The sequence below is a fragment of the Trichoderma ghanense genome, assembly GCF_004382785.1.
Source record: "Trichoderma ghanense strain CCMA-1212 chromosome Unknown scaffold_2, whole genome shotgun sequence".
Taxonomy (NCBI): Eukaryota; Fungi; Ascomycota; class Sordariomycetes; order Hypocreales; family Hypocreaceae; genus Trichoderma; species Trichoderma ghanense.
Window position 1 is genome coordinate 1,675,214 of NW_027395665.1, and position 20,622 is coordinate 1,695,835.

A 20,622-nucleotide genomic window follows, 5' to 3' on the forward strand; every position below is an offset into this window, starting at 1 on the left:
AAGACGGGCACGGTATCTTGCCTACCTCGTACCTATTGGCACCTGTGTCTACTCTCCGCGGAGGTTTATAACACACTGACAAGAGAACGACAAATACAGTAGCAAGTACGAGGTATCGACAATGGAGACAAACGACGCTGCTGCTCATGAGCCAATCGAGTAGGGGCCCCCGAATCCCCATTTCGCCTGGGCCGCGGCACCCTGCAGGAGAGAGGGCCGGTCTAACAGAATCCGGTTCATCAAAAAGGGACCACCCTGACCCTCTCTTCCAAGATTGGGGGTTACCGTCGGTCCCGCCGGCCGAAACGTGACGCGGATCTCTCGACGTGCCACATTGAGTTCGAAGGGGGCTCACTCATTTGTGTCAACGGAGTATTACAGAGTACAGTCATTGATGGCGCTGTTATCGCTTCATGTTGATATTGGATGATTGAACGGGAATAATCTCACGGCTGACCGCTAGAAAGAAGAGGTTGAAGATTCCAAAGAAGAAGAGAGAAATCACGAAAGAAGGCTAATCATAGGTTCTTTACCGAGGGGTGCAAAAGCAAGGGGGGGAAACAGAAGACGGAAGGAAAGAAGAGGAAGAAAGAAGCAGAAAAACAGGAAGAAAGGAGAAGAAGACAAGACAATAGAAAGAAGGAAAAGAGTAAAAGAGAAAGAAAGACAAGAAAAAAATGTCGAACAAGCCAAGCATGACAATGCGCCGCCCCTTTCCGTCCCAATCACCACCACCGGACCCTCGCCGTCTTTTATGTAAATTCCCACTTCCTACCAAAAAGCCGGATAGACGCCCATCTAAGATCATCTACGTAGTGATCTGCCAATCCAGGTTCCTCGATAAGATTGCTCCCCTTATTTTCTTCTTTATCCCCCCCCCCTCATCTTCAGTACCGCCCGGGACTGGTGGGTAGGGGCCGCGGTCCAACAATCTGCCTCCGGCCCGCGCCGATGCCCTGCGACCCCTTGTTCTGGCCGTCGCCGCCCGTGTAGCCGCTCCACTGGCTGACGTCCCACCGGCCGTCGATGCCGCCGCCGATGCCGTCAACGCCGTTGTCGCCCCGGGCCATGGCGGCCGTCTCCTTCTGGGCCTCCTCCCACTCCTTCTGCCGCTGCCGCTCCAGCTCCTTCTCGCGCTCGAGCAGCGACTTGGACGCCCAGCCGCTCGCCTTGGTCTTGTCCTGGCTCTGGATGCGCCGCTGGTCTTCGGCGTCGCGCTCCTCCGTCGCTCCGAGCTCTCGCGCGTACGTCTGCGGGGCGACGAACGGCTTGGGCGCGGGATTGCTCGCCAGGAAGCGATCTGTGCGACTCTGCGCCGTATCCCTGGGAGGAGACGAGTACTTGGCTGGGTCAGGCAGTGGTCGTCCGCCCGGAAGCGCGCTGGGGTTTGGCAGAGGGCGAGGAGACTTGGGCATCGGCGAAGAAGCCAGCCCCTCTCGCTCGTCCTCCTTCAGGTCCTCTTGATGCTGCTTCCACTTGGTGTGGAGGACTTCGCGCTCCCCTTGCGACCAAGACTCGTGGCGGTTCAGCTGCGAGGTGTTGTTGACCGCCCTGGGGCTCCGCGACTCGCCCGTCCGACCTCTCAGCTTGGCCGGTGAATCTGGCACTTCGCCGTCAGCAGCTCGCTCCTGGCGCTCGCGCTCATACTCGGCCTCGCGCTGTTGCGCCTCGCGAAGCCGCTCTTCGGCCACATCAGCGCCAGCCTGTTCAGCTTGGTACTGGCTTAGGTATTGCCCATGCAGCTTGAGAGGGCTTTTGGCTCTGACGCGGCGGCGCTCCTCCTCGAGACGAGCCTCGGCCTCGGCTTCTTCCTTGCGGCGCTTCTCTTCGGTCAGCTTCCACTGCCGTTCCTCTTCCTGCCATCTCTCCTTCTCTTTTAGAACCTTGCGGCGCTCTTCCTCCCTCTGTCGCTCCGTCTCTTGCTGCCATCGCTTCTCCTCTTCGGCGCGAGCACGATCTTCAGCCTCGAGCTGGGCTTGGCGCCGGGCCTGGACCTCTTGCCGCTGGCGTTCTTCTTCCGCCACCTTTTCCTTCCTGATGCGCTCCTTCTCAGCCAGGCTCGGTACCTGAGGCCCGGAGCCAGTGATCTGCCTGCGGGCCCCAAAGGCGATGCCCAAGTTGCCCTGACTGGCGCCGCCCATGTAGCCGTATTGCGCAATGTTCCAGGCCGGAGCCGTCGAACCCTCGTGTTCCCTCCTGCTCCAGGAGCTAACTGACTCGGGGGAACCGGGGGGCTTTGCAGGACTCGGTTTGGCTGCCGAGGCGTTCCCAGTAAAAGAAGGACCGCGAGCGCGAGAGGTCGCCGGTGCGTCGCCGGTGCCTTGGGGTGTGACAGCGCCCGGCTTTGCCGTCTTGGGCCCGATGGGATGGGGGAATTTGCTGGGGTTGGCGGCATTCGCGGCTCTGCTGAATGCGCCGATGCACTGCAGCACCTGGGCCGGGTCCTTTTGCTCGTACAAGTCAACGGTGAGGAACATGTCGTGCTGTTGCAGGTTCAAGGGCGGGGCCTGGCATGCGCGCAGGAAATGCGATATGTTTTCCATCTGGACAAACGGCATGGCCGATTTCTTGAACTTGATGCCGGGGGCGGGAAGGACGAGGTTGACGAGCCTAGGGGTGGACGAGAGGTTAGCATAAGGCGTGCGACAACGGAAAGCAGCCCAGGGAGACGATGGAGGCGCGTGGCGCACGACATACTTGCAGAGAGCGACGCCGTCTTTGAGGCCTTCCAGCAGGTCCTTTGACGGCAGCGGTTCGCCCAGCGTCTCTTCGATCCATGCGCGGGCTTCGTTGGCCGCGGCGGGCGTGTACTTCTCGAGGCGCAACCTGCGCAGGTCCTTATCCAGGGACGTGACGGATGCCATGGCTGAGCGCAGTCTCTTCGGATACGACTGTGTGCCCCTGGATTGTTATTCGGTGATGTAGTTTCGTAAAGGTATCGTGAGGGAGGGGATCCGGACGTAAAGGTCGGAAGCGAGGGGGAGAAAGTAAATATGAATGAATGTGTAACGGATTGGTCGAGGATTTGATGTCGTCACCAGGTCAGCGTCAGACGGGGGCGTAAGGCAGTGAGTAAGCGGGAGGTCCGGAATGCAGTCGCAACAACAACTTGAAGCGGGACTGGAATCTAGAGCATAGCAACACAAGGGAGACACCTGTTTAGGAATATAAGTAGGGGTGAATCGGCGGGTAAAACGTATGGAGAAGAAAAGAAGAAGAAAAAGAAGGGTGCTGCTATTTGCGCGCACAAATGGGCTTAAGAGGAGAGGTGATGTAGAGACTATAAGCAGCCGGAGGCAGAGAAAGAAGGAGAAGAAGAAGAAGCAGAAGAGGTTAGAAGGGGAAAAGGTAGAGAGGCTGCATAAAGATTAAGGGTTCAAGTAGGTACCGAGTACTTTGTCGGATGCCTTGCGTCTTGAGTTGGTTCCCACCCCTTGGCTGGTGACGCACGTCAGCTCCCAGGGCGCAGGAGCAGGCGGGGGAGGAGAATGCAAAGCCAAATTACAGTGATTACGGGGGTTGATGAGCGCAATACAATAGGCGGGCAGCCTCAGGTACAGGCAGTTATTTACCCAAGGTGGTAGTAGTATTTGGTGATCATTAGAAAGCGCTATAAATAACTTGAAGTCCAAAGAATCTTGGCTTCAGTGGGTAGATGGATGCTCGCTCATGGCAATGACCAGCAGGAGACAGGAGATGACTCGCATCAACACCCATGAGCCCCTCGTTTCGCTAAAGCAAGCTGCAACTTCAATGCAAGATCACCCTTCTTTGGATCCCTTTAGTAGCAGTTTGACGGGGCTTCGGAAAACATGCGCATTTACAAAAGAACGCGGATCGGTACGTACCTCCTTTAACCCACTGGGGCACTTTTGACGTGGCTGGAGGGTGGCGCCGCACAGCCACGCTTGAACGCTCAACCCACGTCTTGACGCAATAAGGCGGAACTAGGTAGCTAAATCCTATGACGGCAGAACTTCGCCAGCAAAAGCGCAAGCTCAATCCCTTTCCACGACCAACACACCACCGTCGCCGCAAATCCTCATGCCATGACGGCCAAGCAAATAGGCCCCTTTGCTCAGGCGTGGTACAAGTGGAAGGCATTGCGCCTCCCCTGGCGGCGGCGCTTCTTCATCGGTAACGTCCTCCATGCTCATCCCACACCTCTTTTGTTTGTTCCATAACAACAAACCAAGCACCCTAGACAATCCCAATCGCTAACATACTCCCCCGTTATCATAATTCAAGGCTTCGACCTCCAAGGCAACACCTTCTGGGAATTCCGCCACACCCGCGGCGCCCAGGAAACCGGCGAGCGCTGGCGCCGCATCGTCTCCTACCCGCGCTCGACGCACCTCTCCCAGGTAAAAGTCAGCCCCCAGTGGCACCAGTGGCTGCGGCACGCCCGCCGCGAGCCTCCTTCGCTCGACGAGCAGCGCGCCGAGGCCGTACGGCAGGAGAGGATCAAGATGCTCGCCGCGCAGGCGGACGCCCGGTGGGAGGCCAAGCCTAGGGTCATGGAGGATCCGAGGGGCGGGACGGCGCCGGAGCAGCTGGTGCTGGAGCCCAAGGGGAGGGGGTTGCCTGCGGCTGAGGGGGATGGTGGGGTCAAGGCCGCGGTGACGGGAGAAGCATCAAGGACGAGTGGGGGACAACCTGCTCAAGTGAAGAATATGGAGAGCGAGAAGCCAAAGGCGAAGACGAAAGCCAAACAGGACGTAAAGGATCCTTGGGCGAAAGCAAAAGCTCATGGGCCCGGCGAGCAATGGCAACCGGCGGCGTGGAATCCATCGGCCGCGAAGAAGAGACGGTGATTCAAGAAAAGTCAAGGCAGGACAAGCAAAGCAAAAAGCGGACATGACCAAGTCAGCAGGAAAAGGTATCATCTGTATTATCATTAGGCCTGTATGTACAAAGTACCCTATGGAGGATGGGGCGGATAGACATGTATTATATGTATCGTTTTGTATACCCGGCCCGGGAAGCCACCCTTGAAACGCCTTGCTTCCAGATCTGTATCTCAGACAGTATCTCTTCAAATCATAACAAGCAACGCTCCACACGCAATTCTTTCCTCGTTGCCTCGTGAGTTCCATAACAGAATTGAAAACACAGTCGTAGCTCAATGGCACGTCAAACAAGACAATTCGACAAGCAGGGGAAAGAAAAAAAAAAAATCCTCGCGATAGAAGACTCAATCAGCCGAGGCCTTCAACACCTCCAACAGAACTCGGATCCTCTCGGCGGACGCATTCAAAACATTGAGGGCATGAGAATCGCTGGCGTCGGCCCTTGTTCGCCCCGTCCTCGTAATCTGCGCCTTCTTCGCTCGCGCCTCGATGCCCGTCTCCACTGCAGCCGCGAAGCTCTTTGTATACTCGACGTAATCGAAACGCCACAGCAGCTGAATCGCGCTCTCGACCACCAGCGACAGCTTGGCATTATCCTCCAGACTGATGGTATTGGCAGGATGGCAGCTGTAGCAGTGTTCAAGCATGGGCATCGTCAGGCTTCCCTCGGCCTCGCGTTCCGGGTCCACTTTGTAAGGGTCCTTGTAGGACGACGGGAGCAGTTGGCGAAACAGCTCCTTGGTGAGGGTGACGTGCGTCTCGGGCAGCAGAGGGTTCGACCGCTGTGAGACAAAGAGGGCAAATATATCCAGGGGCAGGACCTTGATACCGGCCGCAAAGTCCTCGTAGAGCTTGTCGAGTTCCGGCTGCTCCCGTCGCCCCCGTCGCTCGCGTTGGCTGGACAGCGCATGCGTGGCTGCAGAGAGCAGCTTGAATAGCCGCAGCCGTAGGTGGACGGACTCCACCATTCCCGCGCTGACCCCCGAGCTGTCGGTTCTGGTACGCTGCTTCTGGGGGGTTGGGGGCTCGGACACGCCCGACGAGATGGACTCGTCTTCGTCGAAATAATCGCCAAATTGATTGTTGGCCAGGTCAAGCACCGCCTCGCGCTTCCGCTTCCTTCCCCGCTTGCTCGGCCCTTTGTGCTCCTTGTCAAAGATCTCCCGGAAAGATGAAGACGAGACGCTGCCATTGTAGGCAAACAGCGCCTTGATGATGGCCTTGTCGCCGGAGTGGCGCCCGTCCTCTTGCTTCATGTACATGACCATCATGGATCCGGCTCGCCAAATGGTGGGCTCATCGCCCGCGCGGCCATTCGCCTCGTAATCCTCCTGGTCGCGGCGCTCTCGTTCTGCCCAGTCAGCTTCCAGCACATCCAGCATGAACTCTAGCCAAGCCTTCCAGTACCGCCATCGGTGCGGCATCAACGAGCAGCAGTGGAATGCCCAGCCCACTATGGACCAAAAGTCTTGTCCCTTGGCCCACACGCTGTCCTCGTTTGCGATTTTCCCCCGTAGGAAATCTTGACTGCCGTCGGAGTCGCCATCAGACATCTCGCTGTCGCTACCACGGCCAGTATGTCTCGCTGCTCGACGGTGCCATCTAGGCACGGAGCGGAATTGGAATGCAGTTCGAAAATCTGCGTGGAGCGGCCCGACTACCGCGAGGACATTTCGGAGGTAGCCCAAGGCGAGGGAGGAGACGTCGAGGTGCTCGGGTTTGTCGACGCGCGTGGTATGGAGAGGGTGGACGGCAAGCGTGCTGAGGAGCGCGAGATGGCTAGGAGGAGGGATCGGTACCGGCTTGCCGCCTGGTGATGCTCTTGACACGCCAGAGCCAAGAATGCTGTTGAGGAGGTTGATGGCGCAGGTATCTAGAAACCGTCCAATGTTAGGTTTTCACGCTCTTCGTCTGTTGCACCCAATTGGGGGGGGGGGCGTATGTGCGCTCAGGTGCACATCTGTATCTGGGCGTGCGTACATAGCTGTTCCTCGAGGAAGATCTGGCAGTGCTCCTTCAGCTCGTGCGGGAGCTCTCGCGCCGCCCGATACGGGCACGGCGTTGTCTTCGAAGGGGTGCTCGCCGTGGTCGACTTGGTGTTGCGCTCTGAGTCGTCCTCCTTGCTGGTGTAGAATGAGGCCGGCGACGAGTCGGCGCTTGGCTGTGATCGCCTCGTCATGGCCAGAACGACCCCCTCAGAGGAGGGGAGGATGCGGCTGCTGTGATCTCTGTCTCTTGGTACAAAGTGAAGCAGCGATACCTGGTCATCTAGCCCTTCAGAGGGAGCAACACAAATGACAAGACCAGATGAGGCCGAAATGCACGATTGAGGGAATCGAGGGGAAACGCGATATCGACAAGAATGTTGTTGGTTGGAAAGCGGGACCGTTTGTTTGGCGGGAAAAAAGAGGTTCACCTTGACAGGACGCGGCTCCAGAGCTCGCGAAGCCCCTCCCAGTGCTAATGAACACAATATGCGCCAGTCGCGCACTGTACCTTTATTGCTTCTTTGAGCTTGATGCCAGCACTTAGCGCAAAGCGCCGGCGCGGTACGTACCGAGACCATCTGCATCCTGTCTGCTTCCAGTGGAATAGGACAGTATCTTGAGTGACTGGTGATGACCGAAGCTCGCTGATCCTGATGCTAGATCAGCTACTTCATCCACAGATTTCGTTGGAGACAGCATCATGCAGCTACGAGCCTCACTTCTAGAAGATTGGCTCTCCATGACTTCGTTGTTGACAGATGAGCACGAGCTTGGAGCATGAACTTTTTCATCATTCTTCCAGTCTGTCTATGTACATGCTAATGTGGTATCGACAACCCATGCGACAATGTCTAAACGAGTAAAAAGCAACCGCTAAGAGTGGCCGTGGCCGTTCCATCAGACGCGCGAGACCCTGTTTCCCTATGTCTGCGGAGGCAGCATCATATACTCCGCATCCCATGACCCTATTTTGCTTGTGCCCTCTCCACGAAGAGGACACTTCTCTATATATGTATTATATCAATGAGTATCCGTTTCGCATTGGCCGTTTTGAAAAATCGTAAAGGTAAAAGGAAATTAGAAAAAAAGGAAATCAAGCCAATATCTTATCGCTTCGGAATGGGCTGCCCAAATAATCCAAGGAGATGGGCCTCGGCAAGCGAGCCCGCGCCGCTGCGACATCGCCAACACAGCGAAGCCCGAGAGAAAAGGGAAGGGTGATTGGAAGACGTATCCAGATGAAAGTAAAGTTGAGGAGAGAGGGGGGATCCGTCATGTGGAATCCATGGATTGAGTGTCTAGTTACCCTGGCGCGAGAAGCGGCTGAAGCGACTCGCACGGCTGGCGCGACTCGCACGGCTCTGCTCCCTCTGCAGGGCCCGGCTGTCACGTCTCTCCTTCTCGTGCTCTGCGACTTCCGCAGCGGCCTCATCCTCGGTCACTCGGACGTTCTTGGCCCGTATCCTCGCAAGGACCTCGGCGGCTTCGGCGGCATACTGGCACCTGGCGCGGATCTTGGCGCCGTACTTCCAGAAGAGAAAGGGGAAGGGAACGCAGGCCAGCGCCAAGAAGGCAGGAATGGAACTCGCCCAGTGGATACCCAAGTCCTTGTACATGTAGCTGGTGAAGAGCGGGAAAGCAGCGCCAAAGAGAGATCGGAGGACGGAGCTGGCAGCCAGAGCCGAGGCGGCGAAGATGACATCTAAGGAGAGAGTTAGCAGGCTCTTCCCGCAAGGTGAGACGGACGGACTATGGCGATAACTTACAGGCATCAACGATGTAGTTCATCAGCGAGAGGAAGACCAAGACGATACCGGACGCGAAGAAAATGGTGCCGATAATGGAGACAATCCAGTGGACGCTGGGCCCGTTGGTCCATGCAAACCAGAACAAGCCGATAGGAATCAAGATGGAGCCAAGAATGGCGGGCGGCAGACGGGCCTCAGCAGGAGCATTACCATCAGGAGACTTGGCAGCTGCCCTGATGTATCGATTGTTGTCGAAGACGGATCCAACGGTGGACAGGGTCATGCCAATGGCAATGCCGACGAAGGCCAGACCGCCAATACCGGGGCTCCAGCCACGGCCCTGCTGGAAGACAATGGGGAAGGCGGCGAAGCACATGTAGAGGGTGCCGTAGATGATGGCCATGTAGAGGGAGATGAGCAGAACGATGGGCTCCTTGATGAGGAGCAGCCAGGGCCTCAGGAGAGAAACACGGAGCTGGTTGCCAATGGTCTTGGGCGGCTGTCCCTCCTCGAGCTTGGAGATGTAGACCTTGCCCGTCTTCTTGCTCAGAGCAGCAGCGCGTTGACGGAGCAAGACCGGAGCATACGTCTCGGGGTAGGCCAAGGAGCTGGCAATCCAGACAACGCCAGTGAAGATGGCGATCAATCCCTCCACCCATCGCCAGCCCTTGGACTCGCCAAGGAAGCCACCAGCAATCGGACCTGCAGTCATAGTCAGTATGGCCATGCGCCATCTATAATGAACCTTTGAGTGAATCTTACCGAGAGCCGGACCCAGGAAAGGAGCCATGGCAAAGATACTGAAGGCGATACCTCGCTGTTTGGCTTGGAACAAATCGGCAATGACACCACCAGCATTCGTCAGGGGAGAGGATCCAAAGGCGCCGGCAAAGAATCGAAGGATGATGAGAGTGGCCATGTTCTGGCTTCCAGCAGCTCCAGCGCTAAAGGCAGCAAGGGCCATATAACTGATGAAGAAGGTCTTCTGGCGGCCGTAGAGCTCAGACAGCGGAGCCCAGAGAAGTGGTCCAATAGCGAAGCCCAGGACGAACAGAGAGACTCCGAGGATAGCAACCTCGGAAGAGATGTTGAACTCCCGAATAATCTCACTTACACCACCAGAGTAGGCAGAACTGGCGAAAGAGACGGAAAGGGTGGCGCTGGCCTGGATGAGAGTGATGGTCCACTTGAAGGAGTCCTTGAAGGTCATGGGGTTCCATCTGTCTCCAGGAAGAAACTCGACCAGATAAGGGGACTCGGTGGTGCCTTGTCCGCTGTAGTTGTGTTCCAGGACTTGCTGGGTGACTCCGGTCTGGTCGAGGAGAACTCTCCAGTGGCTGATCTTTTCAGAGGGGACTGCCTGTCGCTGAGCCTCGACATCGTGGTCCGGGGTCGTGACGGTGGCGGACGAGGTAGATGCCGATGAAGAGGGAGGCGGATGAGGCGCTTGCTCTGGTATAGAAGCTTTGTCGTCGGCCATGGTTGCGACTGGGTGTGGTCTGTTCTTCGTAGCGATGGTCGCTTAGAGACGGCGGAGCAGATGTGCCAACCCAAATCTCAGATTGCGTCGCGGGCAACCGAGCTTTTGAAATTGAGGAGGAGCCTGGATCAGAGTCAGATCATGAGAGGGTTCGGAGCCGGGGGCATGTGCTTCTATGTATAAATGCGCAAAGTAGTACACTGGTGACGGAGGCATGTACTAGTATGTATGGACATGGACAGGTAATCAGGGACAGGGATAGGGAACGTTGAGCTACACACCTCCCTAAAATACAACCTAATCGTGTGGAACTCCGTCAGCGGGTAGCGGTGGATGTCGTCCGAGCCTAGCTGAATTGTCCGGGCAGGTGATTCCACTCGGGCGGATTGACGGTGACAAATGAAGCCCCTTTGACAAGCAAGATAGGGTTAGACCGCCGGTGAGCCTCGGCAGAATGGCAGTGGTGGGAAGCTGTGGAGAGTCGAAGGACGGGTGCAAGACAAGAGGGAAGAGGCGAGTCAGGAGACAAGGCTGGCTGTCGGGATGGCTGACCAGGGCGGGAGTGGCCCAGGTTCAAGAGTCGAGGTGGTCAAGTCGTGTAAGTAGGTGAGGTAAGCGAGCTGTTCCTGTGTCTGTTCGCAGCTTAGGTAGTGTCTGTGCTTGTAGGTGAGTAGCAATTCCGAGGAATGAACGTGGATGAGTCCTACAGGAATTGAGGTATTGGAGAGTATATACAGAGTCCGGAGCCGAGTCGCAGCAGCGCCGAATCAGGAGCAGCCGCTTTTCTTATAACAAGAATAACGAGGGAAGCCTAGAGAAGCAGAGCCAGGGCGTCGACGCCAAGCGGACCTGATCTGAAGGGCCAAGCCACCAGAGCTGGGATGGAGGCTGCCGACAGCTGCATGATCGGATCAGCAACGGACGCTTGGGAGGACGGACGTGGAAATAATGGGCAAGGGATTCGGGTTTGAGCAGGATTGCGCCCAGGTTGGTGGAGATAACAGCAGCAGCCGGCAGCGGTTATTTGCGAGCAGGACGATGCTAACGATCATTCGATGGAGGCAGGGAAGAGGCGACGAGCAGGGAAGCGGAAGAGAAGCGACTGGGTGTGGTGCAGGGCATCAGTGCCCCAAACAGACTAGCGGCAGTCGGGGCCTAGTCCTCTTGGGGCTACTCCGGGATCCCTCAACGCTCCATTACCGCTGGTATCTCCATTCTCCGACCGCTAACTCCCCTGCTCTAACGCATTACAGGCACGCGTCAACTGCCCTACGGAGCACCAGCGTGCAGAAGTCCATGGAAATGGACAATGCGAGGGTGGGGGGTTTGAGAAGTGAGGGTTTCGTGGCGCCACGGAGCGTCGATTCGCGGGTTCTTTGCTTCGGCCGAAAGCAGTGCAGAGGCTCAAGTTGAAGCATGACTAATGGCGGCATGACGTCTTGCCGATAGAGCTACGGAGTTGGATGCTTGGTGCAGGTACGATGAGAGCTCGGATGAATCACTCGGGATCATCTCGATCAGATTCATGAACCATCTCGAAAGTTTGACATGTTGCTCCCAAGTCATCTTCGACCCAGGGGAGCCATGATTCATTCAGCTCAACCCCAACATGTACTTCGTATTCCTCGTCAGGTCAGGGCTCGCAACAAGCAACGGCCCGCAAGCCACGCCACCGTGTCTCGCTTCGAAACGTCTACATCACATATGCACTCAACGCTCTGTTTATTATATCGCAGCCAGGAGCAGCATGCAGCCTCTGCTCTCCCATACTTGAGTGCTCACACTTCATGACAGCAGCACAAGGGGCAATGTGCACTGCAAATGCTGCCTTTGCGCTCCCATCTCTCCATACGTACCTGGGTTATCTGCCCACGGCCAGCAATCATTATCAATCGGCCTCTGCTTTCATGCGCATCACTGTGCAGCTGCACGCTTGCCCAATGCAACGCTCCAGGCAGATCCTTCACGGCTATCGCACCAAATACGCAACTCTGTTCTATGTACTCGAAGGGCGCATCCTACAGCTCTGTGTGTGTGACACCCTCTTTTCCCCGCCCCTCTCCCGTCGACTTGTGTGCGTATCTCGTACATTATGCCTGTTTTCCAGTGGCAACTAAACTGTGCAACGCGAGTCTGCCATCCATCATGAAGCGCCACGGAGCTGCTGAGGGAGGGCACTCCGCGAAGCAGATAGAAACGGAGGGGAGCCGTGGCCATGGCTGTCCTCCCAATATTGGAGGCTGAATCCTCCGCCCCCATGTCCGCCGTGTATCGGATGAGGGCGTTTGTTGCGGCAACCTTCCGCTCAGAAAATGCATTCGATGTCTCAGATGACTACGAAAAGCCACTGTAGCACTGGCAGAGAAGACGGAAAGAGTTCAACAACACCGTTCAACACCTCGGCCACCGACATGGTACAATTTCCGGAGACAAGTCCCACCCACACGGCGCCGAGTCCGAAGTCCGCTTCAGCTGGGTCTTGATTGAGTCGCCGGGCGTTGGCAATTATGGTACCTGTATTCGGACACCGTGTTGGGGAAGAAGAAGCATCTAGATACTCGAAACCTCGTCCAGATTGGCGGCCGTGAGGCTTGGCTAGCGGATGCTATTATCAATCACCTGTGCGCAATCCGCCCGTTTTCGGTGGTTCTCTTTTGGAATACATGTCAAGTTAGAGTGCAAACAGCATGAAACAGAGCTTGGGTTATCAGCCTCTACAGACCGCTTTTCATACTCAAATGATCATGAGCATAGTGATGAGGCTGAGCTACGATTTACAGCAGTCCACATTTTCATCTTGTTAGCCAGTCATCCGCACCTCGTACACGTCTTCTCCGTACTCCGTGCTCCCTTCGTCGTTTATCGTTTAGCTTCACCGTATCATATCGTTTGCTTTACACAGAACCGGAACCCCCTCGTCACCGTCTCCCCGTCCGTTGACCAGGTTCCGCTCCCGTGTCGTATTCACGGCGACCAACGTTGAGCTTAAGTGAGTCGTGAAACAAGTTGACGGCATTCCGCATTTCCAAATCAAACAAGAAACGGGGTGCAAACAAGAACCCGGGTCTAAAAAAAAGTATTCAAAACCGACTCACAAATCAACATGTCGATTCGTCGCCATCATCGTCAGCGCGGAATTCCGAAGAATCAAATACTCATCATCGAACAAATAATAATACTCGTAAATGAGTCAAAATCACTCCTGGTACCCTCGGAAACTCCATGGACTTTTTTGCTCCCACTTGCCCACATTCCTTCCTCCGGCCCCGCTTTTTCGCCGCGGCGACCAGCACCACAGCGGGGCACCTTCCCAAACTTTGTTTGGCACGTGGAGATGCCGCCCTGGGATTGAACAGGAAGGACAATTAGCGCTTTTGTGGGCCATTTGCGCGGCGCCGTCTTCTTGATTTTTTTTCTCTATTTTTCTCCATTTTACATCTATTTTTTTTTTCCCTCCAGCATTCATTTCTATTTATTAATGGTTCTTTCCTCGCTCTTCTGTGTGATCTGATGCGTCCTTGTCGTTGTTTGACGGCTAACTAAATTCATTATTTTTTTTCCCTTTTCCCTTCCTTTTCGGAGTATTTTTGCGGAGTGGCTTGACCGGCGCATGGCCCGTTCGGGCACATCAGCCTCGCGGAAATAAGCGTTCTCTTTACTCGTATTTATCCTCAATCTCGTTAAGACATTATAGTCATGCTGTCTTGAAAGAGGAATCAGCATATGTGTACAGCTGCTTGTCTGATACAAGGCCGAGAATTGTAAACCAGCATCATTTACAGACGCAATCTCATCCTTGTCACATCCACGGATATAATTCAAGCAACGATGACGCTACTGTAGAGGCAACCAACACCACATACCGACGCAACGGAATTAGATCATGCAAAAAGACGACCCTGAAATCTCTCTCATCCGGCCAACAATTAGTCATTGCCAACGTTATTTTTTTTTTTTAAAAAAAAAATGGAGGGTTGAGAGGTGAAGGGTGCAATAGAAATGCAACGACAGCTCGTGGCACTGACACCTACACCCAACGACGTTACTTTGTACACACAATCCTCGTCATTTCCAGAATCAACTTTGATCTCTTTGTGTTTCGGAGGCATGCACAGACGGAGTTCGGGCCACGTCCGTGCACTTCGATAGCCTTACGGTAAGATTTGGGCCAAGGTATCGTCCTAGATGATGTGATCCGAGAACGAGCTCCTGTGCCGAGGCTCAGAGATCGGACACTTCCGAAGCCTTCTTTCATCCAATAATTTTCTACTACTAGTAGTACATACTACTGATTTGTTCGGTCTCTTTAAAGCTTGGCATGATCGGACGAGTTATCTTAGCGTGCAAGCGAAAACCCACTTTCAGATGCTATCCGGAACACAACTTGTCAAAAGCCGGACCGACACCACCAGCTTTTTCATCCTGGCACCGTCTCTCGGCTTGTACCGAAACAAACGAACTGGTCTTTTAGAGAAATGGGCTTTTTTTGCCATGTGAAACATGACGAGTTGCTTGTGATTCCGAGCGTACTAGTGCTTGCTAGGACAGTGAGTGGAACCTCATGCCAAGGCCAAGAAAAGATTTCTCATCGAGGAGTTGACCATGTTCTGCGACCTCTATCGAATAGACCTTCAACCCACTGTGGACTATACTCTGTAATTAAGCATCAACATCACCATGAGTGTGCCGAGGTCATGTCATGTGTCAGCAGTAGAAGAATTTCCAACATCTTCTTCGGATCCGGATCCGGATCGGAGAAGGGTGCAATTGTCTCTTTGGACGGCATATGTTACTGCAACAGGATTAACCAATTCAGCCCTGAATAACTATAGACCCAGCTGTGAAGGCGTTAGTGTAGCAGAGTATTCATATTTGTCTGCTGGCTTGTCTTTTTTCTGTCTCAAACCCGGTGTGTTCTCTTCAAGGGAACGCCAATTGCGAATACTGGGTGCATGTTGTCTACGTAAACGGGCGGCTTCATATGGGCGGCTTCATCAACATACGTGCTTGCACTCAAGAATCCAGTCAGTCCTCTATTATACTCGTCATACTGCGTGTCTTACACTGGCTGTTTTGTCTGACGTCGTCAAGTGAGCGGTGTAGCAGAGTACGGAGTTGACTGGCAGAGATCTCCCTGCGATTATTCTTCTTAAATAGGGAGTCGAATCTTAAGCAGACAGTGTCACAGAGAAGCAGCGTGTCCAATGGGACATGGCTGGGTACATCTATCACACACTTTGCCCCCCCAAACCCTACGCATCGCTAATGCCTTCCCACTCGTCCTCACCTCCGTCCTCACTACCATCCTCATCGTCACTTTCATCCTCGTCTTCATCTTCCTCTTCGTCCTCGTCTTGCTTGTATTCTCCGTTGCGTTCACCTCCTTCATTCCTCTCCTCAACTCCACGGAGAGCAACCGCCCTCCCCGTGGACTTGAGCACCGGCATCCCAACAACATCCCGCAAGATCCGACCCTCGTCGTCACGGAGATATGGCCCCTCGCCACTATCCCCGCTGCCATCCAGAGCCTCCCCTCCTCTACCTCCTCCCTCAGCCTCATCAGCCCCTGCATCGACCGAATCCCGCACGAAGCCAGCGACGAAGAAGCCCATCACGCCTCTGCCGTCCCCCTTGTACGATCGTATGCACCCCTCCGCGACCGTCTCGTCGCCCTCCGCGGCCTCGACCAGCCCCCGGACGGGCCAGTCCCTGAGTCCGCTCACCTGGTCTTCCCGCCGCAGGATGCGCCAGCCCTTTTTCTTGGCGACATCTGACGCTAGAGCTCGGGTGACGACACGTTCGTTCTCCTGTGAGTGGACGGAGCATGTCGAGTATGTAATCTTGTTTGCTCGCGGGAAACGGAACGCATGCAACAGGAGCGTCAGCTGGAATGCCGAGAGAGCCTCGAGCCGCGCTTCCAGGTCCTTTTCCGACTTCACCACCGTCTCGTTTCCGTCATCGTCGACCAGGACGTTTTGTGCAGGCTCTTCGATCTCGTCATGCCGCCTCTTCTTCTTGTTCGTACCGGCTGTGTTCGGCTTCCCCTTGCCACCGCGGTTATCCGCCGGCGGATCTGGGAGGTGCAACTCGGGCATTGAATCGCGGCCAACGATGCCACTTCCTGAACAACTAGGGTCCAGCAGCAGAGCTCCCACGTTCTTGTACTTCTCAGACAGGGGATCGACCTGCAGAAAGTCCTGGCCAAAGCCAATGCGTGTAATGGGTTTGGAACCAGCAATATTGACCATCTTCTCCAGCGTCTTGGCCCTTCTTGAATCCTTCTCAAAGGCGTAAATAGTTTGAGGGGCATCTTCAAATTCCGGACGATGCTGGTAAAGAATAGCCGCAAGATGCGTAGTCTTATTCCCCGGCGCAGAACAAGCATCAATGACATCCCCATCCTCCGACCGCGGATCCAGCAGATACGCTGGGAAACACGACGCCTTGTCCTGCAGAATAATCTTCCCCGACGTGTAAGCCTCCACCTTTGCAAAATCCATCCCGGGAGAAATGGCCAGCAGGTTCGGCACATGGGGGTCGATGTAAATGTGCCTGCCAGCCTTGCCGACAATGTCCTGGATGCTTTCGACGCGGGCGTGCTTCGAAAAGGTCGTCTCTAGCTGTTCTTCCACGCTACTCTTGAGGGCGTTGACGCGCACCCATCGCGGGTAGTTGGCCTCCTCCCCCGCAGACGCCCTTTCGACCTGTTCAATGAGAGATTCTATTGTCGGTGCCTTTCTGCGGAGCCGCGCGAGGGTGAATTCTGAGCTGAGACGGCCTTTGTGGCGTTCGATTGATGCTCTCAGCCCATGGCTCTGAGGCAGTGCGATTCCTCCTTTGGCGAGCAACAGATCATGTACGAGTAGCAAAGCTAGCGTAGGCGTGAGCTATACATGAACAGAAAGAGAGAGAAGAAATCCAAAGTTAGCAATCTCGCGTTCCATCACTCAACCCAATATGGTTCATCTGAAGATAATCCTCATGTGAGGGAAACCAAAAAAAGAAGAGAGGAAGTACTTACTTTTCGTTCTAATCTCAATATGCCCGCCTTCTCAATCACCTCCTTTAACACAGGACTCCATTTCGCAGTCTCCAGCACCAAGGCATACAGCTGTCCAGGCGGCGCCTTGCCCTTCTTCTTGCCAAACACCCGCGATTTCAAGCTTCCCCCCGTATCAGATGAGGACGTCAAAATCTCTGCCGCCTCATGATATAGTGACATTTTCTCGTAAAGATGCCTCCCGTTAGCATAAGAGGGACAGTTTAAGGAGGAAAGAAAGAGATGGGGGGAAAGAAGTGGTGATAAGGTATGTTGGACATTGAAGATCATGAGAAGAGAGCTCTTGGAGTTTGTTGAAATTACAACTGAAAATATGGGATTAGCCGTGGTTCAGCCGCCATCCGGCGGTTCTTGGTCCACCTTGACCGAGAGCGCCTCTCCCGCTGGCTTGACTAGCTCTGTCCTTACTTCAACTTCATTCCACCGAGCACTTGGGTGTGAGTGTACACATCTTGCGAAATACTGCCCACGTAGAGATTGAATGTCCTTTAGCCATTACATACAATCACTACAAAGCAGGCAACAGACGCTCTTTGAATTCAGCTCGTCAACTTTCTATTCGGACTCTATAAGACCCAGTCATTCATAGACCTCGATTGATAAATGCTTTCAAAATCCCTCGCGGGAGGCTCCCTAACTGTCTTGCCAGATAGCGAACCTAAGAATCGGAACAATATGTGATCCAAAAGAAAAAAAAATACACGAAAGAATCGAAGTATATCCAACCAGCCCCAAGTCAGTAGATACCGTACCCGCTGCTGAACCCCAACACCCTTCCAGGAATCCCGCTACCATAATCCACAATGAATCTCATGCGACGCTTCAGATACAAAATCACTCCGTGAACCCTCGACTCATCCAACCGTTTCGTGTACGTCGGCATAGCCAAGGGCAAGCTTAGTTGCGCTGGCTGCGGTGGCGGTGGGCGTGCTCAGAGCGACGGGCCTTGGCAGCCTTCATGCTGACGGCGCCAGTCTTGCTGTAGACGCTGATGGCCCAGCTTCCACCGCAGACCTCCTCGCTGTTGCCCTCGCAGGCGGTGCTGCACTGGGAGTCGGCGAGCTTGGCAGAGCCAACGAGCTCGTTGCCGCAGTAGCACTGGCCACCGTACTCGGTAGCAGCGAGAGAGAAGCCCTTGCTGACGCAGTTGGCAACGCACTTCTCGTTGGTCATGGGGCCGAGGTTGGGGAGGACGTCACCGCTGAGGACACGGCCAATGTTGTCCTTGTAGCAGCCGGCGTAGGTGTAGCCGCCGACAGTGGAGGCAGCAGAGTTGTCCTTGGTGCCAGAGGAAGCAGCAGCAGTCACGGCAGGAGAGCCGGCAGTCACGGTGACGGTCTGGGTGACGGTGTGGACGTTGGCAGCGCTGCACTGAGCATCATTGCCAGAGCCGCCGGCAGCGGGCTGGGAGGCCGCAGGGGGCTTAGACTCGATGGTCTTGGATCCGGAGTCAGCAACCTTGGTGGTGGTGGGCTGGGCAGCAGCAGGCTTGCTAGGGGAGCTGGCAGGCGTCTTGGCGGGAGAAGAGGCGGGAGAAGAGGCGGAGGCGGGCTTGCTGGCGGAGGGGGAGGCGGCAGGCTTACTGGAAGGGACGGCGACGTTGTTGTTGGTGCCGGAAGAGCCGGAGCCGGAGCTCATGTTGGGGGCGGCGCCGAAGCTGAAGCCGCTGAGGGGGTTGCTGCCGGGCAGCTTGGTGAGGGTGCCGGTGACCTGCTCGTCAACCAGGGGCTCAATGGTGCAGTCGCCGCTGTTGAGACCGTAGAAGAGACCGGGGCACTGGTCCATGCCGGAGTCACCGGCGTCGCAAGTGTCAATGATGTGCTGGAGGAGGTCCTCGTCCCAACCGGCCATGAAGTCGGCGTGGCCGCTGTAGCCAGTCACATCACCGGTGGAGAAGACAAAGGGCTGGGTTCCCTGGTTCTCGGTCCAGCGGCCCTTGTAGGGCTGGGTGTCGTAGTAGACCTCGAAGAAGATGTGAGGAGTGTGAATCCAGCCAGGGGGGCAGTCCTGCTTGCCGTTGCCGGCATCGGTGGGGAACTGCATGTTCTCCTTGTAGTTGGTGAGGCCGGCGGCGGGGTTGTAGCAAGAGGGGAAGTGGATGTCGAGACGGAGAGGAGAGTAGAGGCCGTCGCAGGTGACATCGGGGAAGCCAACGCCAGCGCCCTGGTTGTTGGGGTCGACCATGCCGGCCTTGGTGCCGTCGGAGCCGACGGGGTACGAAGGCGGGTTGTAGCTGGATCGGGGGCAGGTGAACTGGACCTGGTTGATGGGGCCCTTGGACGGGTCGAGCTGGTCGCCGCCGGTGGCGGGAGGCGTGCGCTGCATGGAGTTGCCGGCCAGCATCTGTAGGCCCGTGGGGAAGGCCTTGATCTCGTCGTTGGTGGCCTCGAAGAAGTAGTAGACGTTTGTGTAGTAGACGTCGACGTACTCGAAGTTGCCCGTCTTGGGGTCGTGGAAGTAGAGCGTCGGGTACCAGTAGTTGCTGTAGTCACCCTTGACCAGGGCGGTGCTGCAGTTGGACTTGATCAGGTCCTCGCCGGTGGAGGTGAAGCTGAAGGCGCTGCCACCGAGGACGTTGTGGACGTGCGTCGAGGGCACGCCGGGGTTGACGATGGGGTCAGCACGGGTGGTGACCAGGCCCTTGTTGGTGAATCGCAGAACAGCAAAGGTTCGGCTGTCCTTGGCGGCGGCAACGCCAGCCATGGCGGCCACGGCCGCGGAGGTGGTGAACTTCATCTTGAGTGTCGAAGGGAAGAAGAAAACCGAGAATGATATCCAAGTATATGCTTTCGACGAACTATGCAATGTCGCTAGGACGGTGATAAAAGTTGCAAGTGGTGATACCGGAGCACCGTTGAGAAAGAATGAGTGTATATGTCTGTATATGCAAACCACGAGAGAATGTCGAATGTCTGCCGCGGTGAAGGAATGGAAGATACAAGAGCGAAAGAAAGGAATGCCGAATGTATCGAAAGACGCGATAAAGGAGAGGAAGTGCCCAGCAACTTTGGAGATGTAGGAAAGAAGCGGCTTGGAGAAGGAGAAGAAGGAGAGGAAGCCGAGAGAAGGAGTCCGGCGGCAATGAGGATAATATAGACGGGGAAAAAAAAATAAAAAGGGAGTGAGAAGGAGAGCGAGAGCGAAGGGGAGGGACAAAGAAAGCAAAGCAAGGCATGGCACGGCAAGGCAGGGCAAGGCAAGGCAAGGTGAGGTGAGGCCATCCTGAGGAGCGTGGGGACGAACAGGCGGAGTGGGGCCGAAGGAGTTCCCTGTCCGGGGCCTGGCCAGAAGGGAAGGAACAGGGTTCAGGGCACGAGGCCTGCTGGAGGAGGCTGCAGAGCGCTGTGGCTTAGTGGATGCACGGCACTGCAGCGCTGTGCCCCAACTGCATTGCACTCAATGCGCCAGGCCCAACCGGGCATTTGCGTCTCCAGCAGCCCCTGTCCCTGTCATCCATCTCCTGCCCTGTTCTGTCCTGCCTCATCCAGCCCCCTGG

The 20,622-nt window shown here is 55.6% G+C and overlaps 6 protein-coding genes across 6 annotated transcripts; 2 read left to right on the forward strand and 4 right to left on the reverse strand.

The window, feature by feature from the left end:
* Nucleotides 1–887: 887 nt before the first annotated feature.
* CCMA1212_002925 (Reticulocyte-binding protein) lies at nucleotides 888–2,864 on the reverse strand (the record flags this gene model as incomplete). Its single annotated transcript, XM_073700292.1, has 1 exon — nucleotides 888–2,864. The coding sequence occupies one exon, from the start codon at nucleotides 2,862–2,864 to the stop codon at nucleotides 888–890; it is 1,977 nt and encodes a 658-aa protein (XP_073560986.1).
* Nucleotides 2,865–4,049: 1,185 nt separating this feature from the next.
* On the forward strand, nucleotides 4,050–4,814 carry CCMA1212_002926 (NADH-ubiquinone oxidoreductase assembly factor N7BML; the record flags this gene model as incomplete). The annotated part of the gene is made up of 2 exons (XM_073700293.1): nucleotides 4,050–4,137; nucleotides 4,249–4,814. 2 exons carry the CDS (start codon nucleotides 4,050–4,052, stop codon nucleotides 4,812–4,814), a joined length of 654 nt encoding a protein of 217 aa, XP_073560989.1.
* Nucleotides 4,815–5,194: 380 nt separating this feature from the next.
* CCMA1212_002927 (uncharacterized protein) lies at nucleotides 5,195–10,085 on the reverse strand (the record flags this gene model as incomplete). Its single annotated transcript, XM_073700294.1, has 5 exons — nucleotides 9,349–10,085; nucleotides 8,605–9,288; nucleotides 8,178–8,540; nucleotides 6,831–7,044; nucleotides 5,195–6,695 (listed from the first exon to the last, which is right to left on the reverse strand). The coding sequence occupies exons 1-5, from the start codon at nucleotides 10,064–10,066 to the stop codon at nucleotides 5,195–5,197; spliced, it is 3,480 nt and encodes a 1,159-aa protein (XP_073560988.1). The 5' UTR covers nucleotides 10,067–10,085.
* CCMA1212_002928 (uncharacterized protein) lies at nucleotides 7,984–8,544 on the forward strand (the record flags this gene model as incomplete). The annotated part of the gene is made up of 1 exon (XM_073700295.1): nucleotides 7,984–8,544. One exon carries the CDS (start codon nucleotides 7,984–7,986, stop codon nucleotides 8,542–8,544), a length of 561 nt encoding a protein of 186 aa, XP_073560991.1.
* A 5,233-nt stretch (nucleotides 10,086–15,318) lies between the features above and the next one.
* Nucleotides 15,319–17,288, reverse strand: CCMA1212_002929 (uncharacterized protein; the record flags this gene model as incomplete). Its single annotated transcript, XM_073700296.1, has 2 exons — nucleotides 15,319–16,953; nucleotides 17,088–17,288. The coding sequence occupies 2 exons, from the start codon at nucleotides 17,286–17,288 to the stop codon at nucleotides 15,319–15,321; spliced, it is 1,836 nt and encodes a 611-aa protein (XP_073560990.1).
* Nucleotides 17,289–18,023: 735 nt separating this feature from the next.
* CCMA1212_002930 (WSC domain-containing protein) lies at nucleotides 18,024–19,862 on the reverse strand (the record flags this gene model as incomplete). Its single annotated transcript, XM_073700297.1, has 1 exon — nucleotides 18,024–19,862. One exon carries the CDS (start codon nucleotides 19,860–19,862, stop codon nucleotides 18,024–18,026), a length of 1,839 nt encoding a protein of 612 aa, XP_073561416.1.
* Nucleotides 19,863–20,622: the final 760 nt, after the last annotated feature.